Source organism: Dendroctonus ponderosae, unplaced genomic scaffold (assembly GCF_020466585.1).
Source record: "Dendroctonus ponderosae isolate FM_Combo_2020 unplaced genomic scaffold, Dpon_F_20191213v2 Dpon_F_20191213_1, whole genome shotgun sequence".
Taxonomy (NCBI): Eukaryota; Metazoa; Arthropoda; class Insecta; order Coleoptera; family Curculionidae; genus Dendroctonus; species Dendroctonus ponderosae.
The window spans coordinates 5,470,254-5,483,070 of NW_026017110.1; the positions used below are offsets into that span (position 1 = coordinate 5,470,254).

Sequence of the window (12,817 nt, forward strand, 5' to 3'; positions counted from 1 at the left end):
ATTATCCTACTAATAATATATAATTCTTCAATGTAGTAACATGTTTTTTCTTTTAAGGGGTAAGGAGACTTAATTTGAAAGCAGTAAGAGTTACACAGCAAAAGCATTTGTCGCCTCGCAACAAAATTTTGTATTAGGGCGTAAAAAATTTGGTACATCGCCAACAGGTGAGAAATCTATATGTAATTGTGTTATCCATACACATACTTAAATATGTATCTGCATTAGTAATTGTACTAAATTAATGAATTTGTTTTGCTACTTTGAATTAAGTATTTGTTTAATTTCTGAATTTTTGATTCATAGCATGATTTTACTTCTTGAGCAAATGTTTCTGGTTTCTATAACAAACACCTTTCACAATATAATGGTAATTGGCGTTTCGCCTATTTATTTGCTGCAATAAAAATGTGTAAATGCTTATAGAGTTTTTATTAACATATTCAAGCACCTGTGGCTACGCCGAAATACTTCAATTGAGATTAGGAGTATGTTTATGTTCAATTTGATATATTGCAAATATATCGAACTGAATATTAAGCATCTTTTAATCTCAATTGTAGTATTGGCTCGTCGGCAATAACAAATCCTGAATACACAGTAGTAAGGTGGCAAACCCAGCAATGACCACAGAACATCCGAGGGGGGGTATTTTTAGTATTTTTAAGGGGAGGGGGGAGTCGGAAGCAGCTAATAGATGGCGACAGTGTCAGTAAAAACCTTGTTATCATTTTGTGCAAGGGAGTGGGCAATCTATAGTTGTCTTCATCTATGGACTGACATTCAGATCGCGTCGTTTTTAGTATTCAACACGGGGAAAGTACGGCGTCATAAATAATTGTGAAATCAATTCAACGATCTTCGAACTACTGCTGCGAAATTGGTAACTACTTGTTCTACGACTAGAAATTCTTCGTTTACCTATTAATGTACAAGCGTTTGCTGCGAATATCGATAACTTAACGAGTCTCCTGCAAAACTGACGCCCCACTATCCGACATTTTGTTTTCTCCTTGCGTTGCAAGCAAGCACAAAACAATCGGCAACCGCTGCGCTCCCGTCGTACGATTTGCAGGCCTAGTGCTCCGATCAATCAAAATACTCCAGTTAGGCCATGCCATTTAGCAAAAGCATCAATCTAGTGCTCCCTAAACCCCACAAAAAATGACTGCTCAAAACCTGCTTTATTCTTCACACAACATTCATTCTCGTTCCAATATTCGCCAAACCGTACCTAATTTACAGCATGTTACCAACGACAAATATCCGATTTTCACAGAACGACGTTCAGCAAAATGGGAGACAGAGACAGAAGTTCAGACCGAGGTGCACGTGTTTACGTCGGAGGCCTCGAAGACGGGGTCAAAAAAGAAGACCTTGAGGAAGAGTTTCAAAAGTTCGGCAAATTGAACAATGTTTGGATTGCGTTGAACCCCCCTGGGTTCGCTTTCATTGAGTTTGGCAATCTTTCAGACGCGGAAGCGGCTTGCGATAGCTTGAACGGTATCGATTTTCTCGGTTCGAAATTGAGGGTTGAAATCGCTAAAGGCCGCTCGAGAGGCGGCGGTCGCGGAGGAGGCGGTGGAGGTTTTAGAGGCGGGAGAGGACGTGGTGGAGGAGGAGGAGGTCGAGATGGCGGTGGTTTTCGCGACGGGGGCAGCTTTAGAGGAGGCCCAGGCGGTGGCCGATTCGACCGAGGAAGACGAGGAGGTGGAGGCGGTGGCTTCCAGGGCGGCAGACGCGATGAAGGCAATCGGTTTGGCGGCCGGGACTTCGACAGAAGAAGCGACTCCTTTGGAAGTGGAGGAAGCGGTGGTGGTGGACGTGGCGGGCCACCCAGAAGGTTCGGCAGTAGTGGCGGTGGAGGTGGCGGCAGCTACCGCTCCCGATCCCCGATGGGAGGCCCCAGGCGTTAAGAAGCAGCAGTTATAGATGTTTATTTTCAAGTTTTCCTGTTGCTTTTGGCTCGGAAGCCTGGTTTTTATAACTATTGTGAGATATTTCGCGGACAATTTGTATTTTAATAAGGAGTCACCCTCCTTGTACAGGATGTTCATGTGAGAGAGACACGAGCTCTCTCCTAGGTTTAAGTTATTAATATGTTAACAGCACGTTTGCCAGGAATGCCAAAGCTTAGTGTGTGAAAATTTCGTAAATGCATTGACATTGTTTAATCGGTTTTAGTCGGTTTGTTCTCGACTGGAATTGCTGGTGTTAAACACTGCAATTAATGAGGAAAAAGCTAAGATCTCTTAGGCCCTTTAGGTTGTGGATGTCTTTATTATCTTCATATCGTGATGTGTTTGTAGTAGTATCCCGCATTCACGTTTTTGACGATGTTAATATTTTTAATCTAAGGCAGAAATGGTTGTTCGTAGCTTAGTCCTATACCGACAAACTATTTTACAATTTGTAAGTGAAAACAATCTTCCGGCTCGCTCTAAAGCAGCAAAATTGTAATTTTTATGTTTAAATAAAGTCAGGATACCGTAATTGGATTGGTTTTTCTTTGGGTCTTGGATCGTAGGAAGTCGGTAGCAGTGCGCTTCTTTGCAATATGTGTAGGTACTAGTGCTTTTTAGGCACCCAATAGTCAAAAAAGCTAACCAAGGTCGGAAATAAATTTATGCATTATATAAGGTAGGACATCTGAGTTATTAGATTCTTGAATTTTTTTTGTATGGATGAAATAGCTAACGACAAATTGAAATTTACATTCACCATTTTGTGTCAAGACTTCTCCTTCGCCATTTAATTCACGTGTAAATACATACATTTATTTTCAATCTTTGTTGAATTTTATTTGTAACTTGCTTATCCTGCCTCACTCAACAGCCAATGCAGAACGGATTTTTTCACAGGACAACTTAATGACAACTAAGTTGAGGAATAAGTTAAAAGATATTCTACGTCCTACTTAGTCCATCTTTACTTCACACCAAGAGATAGATTGGTTGCTACAATTGTTATAGTTTTGAAACTGAAGATAAGCTTGTGTTATCTATCAATGATATAATCTTAAAAAAGGATAATTTGGACGACTGAGGATATATTTTTATTTAAAAGAAAAATAAGTGTAGTTTGGGAAATTAGTATTAATAATTTTATTAGCAATATGTATGTTGAATATTTTATTTATTTTTTAAGTGTTTATTATTTGATTTTTGCTAACAATGTGTAATGTTCAGAGAAATATTATTAATATACCTATTAACTCTTATGTTTATATTAGTATTGCTGTAAGTTCATAAAAATTCAAGTTTTGAAAAAGCGCCAAAAAAAACAATTTTATGGAGCCCTTGGAAGACAAATGAGTCTACGGATTTATTACGATAACTACCGAAAAGTGTCGAGCTAATCTACCGAAACTCGATTTTCAGACCTGACAACGCTATAGACAAAGACATGTCCACAGATTATCAAACTATTGACCGAACTTGTCTTCATCCGTGATTTTATGGCCCTAACCTAAGATATATTGTTTACTGCTCGAGCGGTGACAAGCACAGAACATACCCCCAGAACATAGGGGGGATATTTTGTGGATACAAGTTGTACAAGTAATATATCTGGTCAGAGATTATTGATGAGGCAATGTATAACATATTCAGTACCAAGTCCAGCGTCGACAGGCCGCCGCTCGAAGGAGAGCATCCTCCTAAGAAGCTAAAAACGGAAGGAGATGTTCTCATCAAGAAACTAGTGGAAAATCAGTTGAAAACCCAGAGCACACTGATTGAGTACGACAGTCCGCAAGTCCTCACCTTGTTCGAGGTAATAACAGCTCTACGTTTTCAGACAACTAGCTCAAAAGAAAGAGTTTGTGGCCAGCGACCCCGTGACCAGCGCCACTGGACACATCAAAGGAGAGACCAGGCTACAAGACTTCCAGTCCACTCTCAATAACTTGGATGAAAGGACTAAACTCAACAGCAAGGGCTTAACTGATAGGGACATCGAAATGCACAGGGAGTTTCACAAAATGGGTGCTGAGTTCTGGACCAAATACAAGAACATCAACAGAGACACGCTGGAAAAACGACTGAGCGCCATTCAGCATCTCTTGCAACAGTCCGACAACTGCCAGGCATCTGAAGGAACTATCTCTAGACACCAATGTGACTACATCAGTGCAGTGAAGCCTCAGAGCCTGGAAACAAAGCTGCTGAAGTTTGTCACTGTTAATAATCCGCAAAAGCACTTGTCCGGTCCCATGGACGAATTGCCTGCCCTGGAGAAACAGTTCATGAAAGACATTGAAGATCTCTCACAGTGCAACGTGAAAAAAATCAGGAAAACTGCACGCTCATTGGCAAGGCGGATAGAAAGCTTGGATTGTCGCGTTGCCCCCGCTAACTACACAGAACCTGCAAATCTAAAACGAGATACTTTATGGGATGTAAAAGAGCTTATCAGTGCGCCAACCAAGCAAGTGCAGACAGTGGACAAGACAAGGAAGTATGGCTGCAAACCTCAAGACTTGTACACAGTTAAAGACGGCACCATCATCAAGCTGACCGCTGATAGGACTGTGATTGAAACTGGACAAAAACTGTCGCTAAATGAATTAAAAAACATTGCAAAGTTCTCCAATTACGAAGCTGGACAGCCGTCCAACGTGCTGTTCCTCAAAAACATCAGCAAATGCGTTACTGAAACATTTCTGAGAGATTTTTTAGGCAAACTGCAATTGGAGGCAACGAGCATCAGAGTTATGACTGGCAAAATGAAGGGACAAGCTTTCCTAGAGTTTTCAGGTAGGAATTGCGTACGAAACAGGCAGCTGCCTGGATGAAATGCAACTTGTGTGTTTTAGATACGGCGCAGACAACCAAGTCACTGAAGGCTTTAAATGGAGTTCTAGTGAATGATCGGCCAATTGTAGCACAATTCGGTAAACAAAATCCAAACTCTATCAGCAATAAATCCTTCAAAAGTTACAAATGTCGTGTGCTTTTACCAACAAAAGTCCACAAGAGAAACTATCGATATAACCAATATTTCGTTTTATTAAATACTGCCTTAATAACAAATTAATCACTATACACAACATCAGAAAGCAATGACGAACTGAAAATGTCTGGCAACTAATGAATTAAGTGAATATCCTAGGACATAATTAATAACTGTTAAGGGAAAATCAAGTGTAAAATTAGAGCCTATTAACAAACGTTTGGTACTTTTTCAGGTTTCTCGCAAATAGGCACAATTTTTTACGGTTTTCATATTAAAATCGCAACTAGACATGTGATACAAGGCTGGCTTTTTGTCAGACGATGAATACAGTTTTCACATGGGACAAAAGCAAACTCTTGGGTAATAAAGCACTTATATGGCTTAGTATAGGAATAAAAAGGTCTATGTACAAACCACTACTACTTCCATAGCAATAGTGTCTGGCTATGCTTTTCCCGTGTTAAGTACTCAGAAATCTGCGAAATTTTCGACGGCTAATTAATGTCGGCCGCACGGGGAAGTAGGTAAACTAACAAATTCGAGCCATCACTGCATATTACCCACGCTAGCCATGCTTCCGCTGATATGCGTCGAACTGCCCAGGGTGGAGGACAAATCCTGGAACGTAAATTGCGGGAAATACTGCGGCTCCTCCTGAATGGACCCCAAAGGCCCCGTGTTGTCCGGCGGCGTCAATTCAACACTTTCGCCGGTAAATTCCTGATCAAAATAACGAGTATCCGTGTCTGATGTGACATGGGGTTTAAACGGCGGAGGAATCTAAGAAGCAAAATAGTTAACAGGCTTTTCTCGTCTAATTCCATGAAAGCTTACCTTTTTCAGCACCAGATCTGTCCAGTTGATGCTTCCAAAGAAGGGATGTGCCATTATTTGTTTGGCATCGTCCGGGCCACCCCCAAGACTGTTAGTTACATTGAAATAGATGATCGCATCAACGTCATATAACATTTTCCAACCAGCGCATATTCACCGCAAACTACTAGCTATCAATCGCTTACCGTTTAATAGGGTCTTTGATGAGCAGGCCCGAGAGCAAATCCTTAGCCTCGGCACTGAGAGCTCTGGGAAACTTCACATCCGACATCAATATCAGAGTAAACAGCATGTCGTGATCCCTGTTGTAGAACGGCAATCGCCCGCACATCTAAATGAAGCACACTCACCGTGTAAATACGCATATGACACATGTTCTCTACTTACCATTTCGTACATGACCACTCCAATTCCCCACCAGTCAACAGCTCGGCCATAGTCGTTGTCTTCTAGGACCTCTGGCGCCAAATATTCGGGGGTACCTAAATAATTCAACAATTTACGGTGATCACTTCTAAGGGATCAGTTGCGTGCAATTCGTACCGCAAAACGTTTTTGTCGTGCGCCCATATGTGATATCTTCTTTGCATAAACCGAAATCGGTGATTTTAATGTGCCCGTCCTTGTCCAATAGGAGATTTTCCAGTTTTAGATCTCTGAAAGAATCAAACACATTCTCGTGAAAAAGTCATTGTGAAAGTTAATTCCGAAGTCTTACCGGTAAATAATGCCTTGCGAATGCAGATACCCTAAAGCTGAAATAATCTCGGCTCCATAAAATCGGGTTCTCTCTTCCGAGAAAACCTTTTCCCTGGACAGGTGGAAAAACAGTTCTCCGCCATTTACATACTCCATGACAAAACAGAGCCGGTCGTTGGTTTGGAATGAATATTTTAAAGACTGAAACAAGACGTGAGATGTTTTGACTCGATGCTTTTGCAGTCAAGACCAGTGGCTTACTGTTAAAAACGGATGGTTTGTCGTTCTGAGCACGCGGTTTTCCGTTTGAGTGTGGGCGACTTCGTCCTTCTGAATGATCACTTCCTTCTTCAGGATCTTGATCGCGTACAGTTTACTGGTCGCCTTTTCCCTGCACAGAATCACTTTTCCAAACGTGCCTTTGCCCAGCACTTTCAGAAACTCAAAGCATTCCAGAGTGACTTTCCTTCGTCCAGTGGATTTGGATATTGATGTGCCTGAAATAAAAAAAAATTATGAATTACCAACATAAAAAAGCAACACTGTTAGCAGACCCTGCAGGGAACATTTCTCCCACAAATCGACCATCATGTCCGGATTGGCAGCATTCATTTCGACGTCCTCACACTCGGTAGACAGTCTTTCGGCCACAGTTTTTATAGCCACAACCCATTTCTCCCTAAAGAAAACGTAACCGATTAGTCATCGATTGAAAGGCAAAACCACGCACTAAGCGACCTTTCTTCTGCAGTTTCCACATGGAACATCCTCTCGATTACGGTGGTCCATTGCAATCCTCTGATAATGAAAGTGTAGGGCTTGGGCCTATCCGTGGACATAATTTGGCATTCTTTTACTGTAAAATTATTGATGGAACCGCTGAAGTAAACATCCGGCTTGGCTTTGTATCCGTTTAGGTCCCCATTATCAAACAACACAAAATACCTACATCAACATATTGCTGCTCAAATTGTCGAAAAACAGGCGCATCCAATTACTTACCTGGGCCTCCAATTCTTAATATGCTCGCCTCTTTTAAACAGCCAACCTTCTTTAACGACTCGGCTTTTGGCTGCGACCCCTGAAGGACCCAAATCGGAGGTGGAATCGTTCATTTCTCCTTAGCTGCAATCGAAAATACATTGCTAGTTCCAATTGAAACGCCCACAAAAATGCCACTTAATCAATAACCGTAAACTATTGAGTCGAGTCTTAGAAAGCGCACTTATAGTAGACGATTTGTATGGCACTAAAAATCGCTGATTGAGCAGAGGTTTGTGGTCTCGCAAGATAGGATAACGATTCAAATTCACCTACCTGAGAACGCTTGAAGGTACAACGTTTGCATAAATACCATCGTTCTTTGCATGCTAGGTGTAATTTTGAGAAAGTTTCCCGTTTTGAGTAAGTTAACAGTTAACAATGTTGGGTTATGTTTGGGCAACTTTGCTTTCTGTTCCCGTTGAGTGTAACAAGAAAATGTACAGCTACAGAGCCCTGGGTTGATTACTTACATGTCTTCTGGGCCTAGGGCATAATTTTGACCAGGTCTGAGCACCAAGCGGGCGAATTTGACCTTCTAAACACAAATGGACACGGCAGTCCAGACACAAACAACCAGAAATAACTCGAATGGCTTCAAGGACGGCACTGTTTTGACTGCAATTCGCTTTCCCAGTTTACAAACACAACGAAACGAACAACTATTAGAAAAACTTTGGAAATCCCGTTTCCTTCTCCAGATTTTTTTTGACGCGTGTCAATAAGGGCTTGTTTTTCTTATGAGTTCAAAGCATGTTCAAAGTCAACAATTGTGGGGTATGTTCTGTGGATTTATGTTATAATGGTTTTTACATTTCATTTAACTGACCAGTAACTGATTTAAAATATTGATAAACATTGGCTTTCCTTGATAAGAAGATGTTGAATTATTTCAGCTTTTAACAATTGCAAAAGCACTATTTGACAATTCACTGTGGTTTAAAGCCTTTTCTGGCAAACCTTAACAGTTGAATATTTAACAAAATCATAATGTATTGGCATCTAATAGTTAATAAATTCTAACGTAGGTCCCTTTAATTGCCAATTGTCGATGTTGCCACATTTGGGATTAAGTATTTATGCAATCCGCCAAAACAACCACCTAACCTTGCTTTAATTTAACTTTCACAACATTTAAAAGTAGGTTTTAGCTTTACTTGATCCTCTATTTGGCCTAGTTTAGCCTGCCATTGAATACATTTGTGTACATTTCACATTGTTCCTGTCGAAATTCGGTTGCCACCCTTTCAAGGCTGAAATATATGTGTGGGTGCGTTGCACCATCTGCTTCAAATCTTGCAAAATTCGCCCTCCAAGTGGTGAGTCTCCCATTGGCCTTCATTGAATTAACGCTTCCTAACGTCGACTTACACCCTACAGTATAAGAGCCGTTGTTAATGTCCGCGAGTAAGGATTTAGCATGTATCCTAAAGAGCCTGCAGCTCATCCTTGAAGCGCAGGTAAACTTGCAAAGGAAAGCTTTAAATCACGTCTGGCGGACCTCAAACGTTCGGCCGCTAATCCAGCAATGTACGAAAGATGGGCTGAAGGCTCCAGACCAAATCAGCCTGGCTGACTGGGCAAACTGCTGCAAAGATGGATCTGAGAGGATTAGTGTGGTTGTGCGGGGTATCAAGGCTTTCACTGACTTGCCTCAGGGGAATGGTAAGAGGTGTTAGAGGCACTAAACTTACTTACCCACCTACTTACTTAACTGGTTTTTGAAGAGTTGCTCATCTTAAAGCTTGGAGTGTGTTGCTTCTAGGGCATACCAGCACAGAAACGTTGTTAGTGCACAAACTAGTTCAGCCCAATATTCCTTCAAATTCACTCCAAGGCAGTGTAGACGTTGCATCCGTTCGCAGTCGACAGCAATCGAAAGCAGCGGTTTATCCAGATATTCCTCCATCTGAGTACCAAATTAAATTATCGCAAAGCGATAAAGAGCTGCTGAGAAAACTGGATATGGAGCACAGAGCCAAGCTTGTCAAGCAGACAGAGAGGGAACAAGATGAGAGCCCAAGGAACACCGTTGGGGAATCGATTAAGGAACAGCAGGCCAAAGTGGCCGCCGTGCCAAACTCAAAGACCAAGCTGAAAGTAAGCAAGTGGTAAGCCAATCAGCACCATAAGTCAAGCTTTGATCATTTACAGCTTAGTGATAATGCGAAGCAGAGGAAAGTTCCATCAAGTAGGATCGGCAGAATGATGTCTTTTGGGTCTCTGGCAGCCGGCTTGGGAGTGGGCACTGCTGCGGAGTACTTGAAGCAAACCTTCAAGATTGGTGACGTTTCTCCTGATGGCTCCAACCTGTTGATGAGCAAAGCAAACCTGGATAGGATTGTGGACACATTGTGTAAAGTCCGAGGTACGTCTGGAATTTCCGACCATAAAGGCAGAAAAGTGCGTCATTAAACTGAGCAATTGTGTAGGTGCCGCCCTTAAATTGGGGCAGATTCTCAGCATACAGGATGAATCGGTGATCAGTCCTGATTTGGCCAAAGCCCTAGAACGAGTGCGAAGCTCTGCGGATTTTATGCCTGATTGGCAAGTGGACCAGGTTTTGGGCTCAGAGCTAGGGGATGGTTGGGAGGAGAAACTAGCTGTGTTTGAGCGCAAGCCCTTTGCGGCTGCATCCATAGGGCAGGTGCACTATGGCAAGCTGAAAAACGGCCAGGAAGTTGCCATCAAAATCCAGTATCCGGGCGTAGCCCGGGGCATCGAAAGCGACATTGATAATTTGGGTAAGAAACGAGTTTGAGCCGCCCTGCCCCAACTGCAACGTAACAACTCTTCAGGAGGGATATTGAAAATGTGGAACATTTTCCCGAAGGGCATGTTTTTGGAGAACCTCATGGCGGTGGCAAAGCGCGAGCTGGCCTGGGAAGTGGATTATCTTCGCGAAGCAGAGTGCACGAAGAAATTCAAGGCTCTGCTGACCGGTTATGATGGCTTTTATGTTCCAGTCGTACTTGGTAAGTCAGAGGAAGAGTTTATGTAATCCCAACTTTGCAGTCGATAACGCCGATATTATTTACAGACGATTTGAGCACCAAACAGATTTTCACCACTGAACTATTGGACGGCGTGCCACTGGACCAATGCTTCGAGATGGAAGTGGAACATCGCCAAGTAATCGGCGAGAAAATCATGGAATTGGTCCTTCTCGAGATCCTTCGCTTCAAGTACATGCAGACGGATCCCAACTGGGCGAATTTCCTATACAATCCTGCCAAGAAACAGGTAAACTCAGCGTAAACGCTTACGAAGAAGTGACGGTCTCAGTCTTCTTGTCCCAGTTGTTGTTATTGGACTTTGGCGCCAGCCGCGAATATTCCAAGGAGTTTATGGACAAGTATGTGCAAGTCTTAAAGGGAGCTTGCGATGGCAGTCGGGATACCGTGCTGAACATGTCCAAAGAAATCGGATTTTTGACGGGATATGAAAGCAAGGTAAGTTAGTATCAAATACAATTCTGACCGCAAGAGTGGATGGTTTACATTGGTCAGGCCAATGTAAATAATTCCTTAATTTGCTTTGAGCGTCTCATGTAGGTTTCTGTATGCAAAGAGCTTTTTCTCGCCTAATTGAAGCGAGTGAAACGACATGTCCACAATTCAAATTTACGCTTGAAAAAACTGACTCATTGAATAAGTGTTTTATTACAAATATCACTGGAAATAACACAAACTCACTTGATGAAGGAAATTCACTTGATGTGTAAATTTCTGAGTACTTGAAATAACTCCAATGGAAACAATTCCAGGAACAGAGGTGATATAAATAGCGACTAATGCAGGTGTAAATGTTTTCTTATCAGATAAACGGCTCAAACCGACAGATCATAAACATGCAAATTTGTGTGACTGAACATTGATCGTGTAAAACCTCATAAATAAATAATACAACACTTTAAGGCAAGCCTTAACAAAATACAGGACAGGTTAATCTTGGGCTAGTATTCGTTTCTTCTGCGGACCGACCTGATGATGTTGGACAAGCACAAGGCCAGCACAGCTCCTATGACTTCCACCGCTGAAATGCTCAGCGCCACTATCGCAATTATCCTTACTGAACTTACGATGTAATTGTACAGGGCCGTGTTGCATCCGGTCGTGAACAGGGTCAGAATATTTGAGGGGTCTGAATAACAACTGTTTGGGATGGCACGTCCGCTTACAGTGTACGAGAGCGCCGTAGAAGAGCCACAGCAGCTCAGCTTCTGCTGGATCAGATCCACAATTTCGCTCACGCCTGGTTCGTTGTACCTAGAGAACAGAGTGACCACTTGTTTATCAATCTGCGATTGCAATTGGTCGTTGTCCTTGATTTGAATGAGCGCAAACACGCCCAACCCCACTTGGACCAGGAAGATGAGGAAGAGAATGCCGGCGTAGGTCGACAGCATGCAGATGCTGTTCTTCACTGTTCCACAGCATCCTAGGAAAGCGATGATGAATATGATGGCGCCGATCACGATGGCCACAGTCGGGATGTACTGGAGCGATTGGTAGTCTGAGGGAATCGCTTCGGTGAACTGCGTGTAGTTGATGGTGTAGAAGATTCCAACGGACAACAGACCCAAGCCGACCATTAGGAAGGCGAAATTCGCCGTGAACATCAGAATACGAGCTATTGCTTCGGCACACATTTTGCTTCTTTTTGGGCCACTTTATTGACGAAAACGACCGTACTAACTGACGGGCCTGCTCAACTTACACCTTATATAAGATAAGCTTGTGTCAACAGTAGATAGTCTTATCGGCGAGTATTAGTGCTGGAATATGGAGTTTCGGCTGGCACAGACTCGGTAGCTTGATGGAAATATAAATAGCCAGAAAATGGGGTTCTCTTGTATTTGACCTGCACTTGTTTGCACACTTGTTTCTTCTGTTTAGGTAATGGAAGACGCACATGTCGATGCCGTGATGATTTTGGGCGAGATTTTCCGCTCCGAAGGAAAATACGACTTTGCGCATCAGGACATGACTCTGCGGATCCAAAACCTCGCTCAGACCATGCTGGTACATCGGCTGTGTCCCCCGCCTGAAGAAGTCTACTCGTTGCATCGCAAGCTCTCCGGCGTCTTCCTTCTTCTGTCCAAACTTCGCGTGCAGATCGAATGCCGCCAGCAGTTCCTCGCCCTGTACGAGGAATACATGCGCCTGAATCCACCCCAACACTAATTGCGTCGATGTTTTTAACCCTTTACTGCATGATTTTTTAAAATTAACTCAAAAAAATGCGGCATTTGGAAAAATGTTTATTGATTTATAAAAAAATATTT

At 42.5% G+C, this 12,817-nt stretch overlaps 5 protein-coding genes across 5 annotated transcripts in view; 3 read left to right on the top strand and 2 right to left on the bottom strand.

Annotated features, from left to right (window-relative positions):
* The first annotated feature begins 707 nt into the window (after window positions 1-707).
* On the top strand, window positions 708-2,493 carry LOC109547013 (RNA-binding protein Rsf1). Its single transcript, XM_019918226.2, has 2 exons — window positions 708-883; window positions 1,280-2,493. The coding sequence occupies exon 2, from the start codon at window positions 1,296-1,298 to the stop codon at window positions 1,914-1,916; it is 621 nt and encodes a 206-aa protein (XP_019773785.2). The 5' UTR covers window positions 708-883; window positions 1,280-1,295; the 3' UTR covers window positions 1,917-2,493.
* Window positions 2,494-3,454: 961 nt separating this feature from the next.
* LOC109547012 (RNA-binding protein 41) lies at window positions 3,455-5,450 on the top strand. The gene is made up of 3 exons (XM_019918225.2): window positions 3,455-3,740; window positions 3,799-4,757; window positions 4,817-5,450. Exons 1-3 carry the CDS (start codon window positions 3,595-3,597, stop codon window positions 5,035-5,037), a joined length of 1,326 nt encoding a protein of 441 aa, XP_019773784.2. The 5' UTR covers window positions 3,455-3,594; the 3' UTR covers window positions 5,038-5,450.
* LOC109547011 (RAC serine/threonine-protein kinase) lies at window positions 4,992-8,337 on the bottom strand. The gene is made up of 11 exons (XM_048660554.1): window positions 8,004-8,337; window positions 7,492-7,614; window positions 7,228-7,434; window positions 7,044-7,168; window positions 6,751-6,986; window positions 6,509-6,690; window positions 6,334-6,446; window positions 6,178-6,272; window positions 5,976-6,121; window positions 5,791-5,878; window positions 4,992-5,736 (listed from the first exon to the last, which is right to left on the bottom strand). The coding sequence occupies exons 2-11, from the start codon at window positions 7,602-7,604 to the stop codon at window positions 5,503-5,505; spliced, it is 1,539 nt and encodes a 512-aa protein (XP_048516511.1). The 5' UTR covers window positions 7,605-7,614; window positions 8,004-8,337; the 3' UTR covers window positions 4,992-5,502.
* Window positions 8,338-8,590: 253 nt separating this feature from the next.
* LOC109547020 (atypical kinase COQ8B, mitochondrial) overlaps window positions 8,591-12,817 on the top strand; it is a gene marked incomplete in the record, with an annotated part of 5,921 nt that continues 1,694 nt past the window's right edge. Inside the window, 9 exon segments of the mRNA XM_048660553.1 lie at window positions 8,591-8,849; window positions 8,911-9,195; window positions 9,296-9,630; window positions 9,685-9,898; window positions 9,963-10,274; window positions 10,329-10,505; window positions 10,571-10,773; window positions 10,830-10,982; window positions 12,429-12,817. Of these exon segments, the coding sequence (XP_048516510.1) occupies window positions 8,928-9,195; window positions 9,296-9,630; window positions 9,685-9,898; window positions 9,963-10,274; window positions 10,329-10,505; window positions 10,571-10,773; window positions 10,830-10,982; window positions 12,429-12,716 (1,950 nt within the window).
* On the bottom strand, window positions 11,174-12,258 carry LOC125502448 (CD151 antigen-like). Its single transcript, XM_048660557.1, has one exon. It carries the CDS (start codon window positions 12,179-12,181, stop codon window positions 11,486-11,488), a length of 696 nt encoding a protein of 231 aa, XP_048516514.1. The 5' UTR covers window positions 12,182-12,258; the 3' UTR covers window positions 11,174-11,485.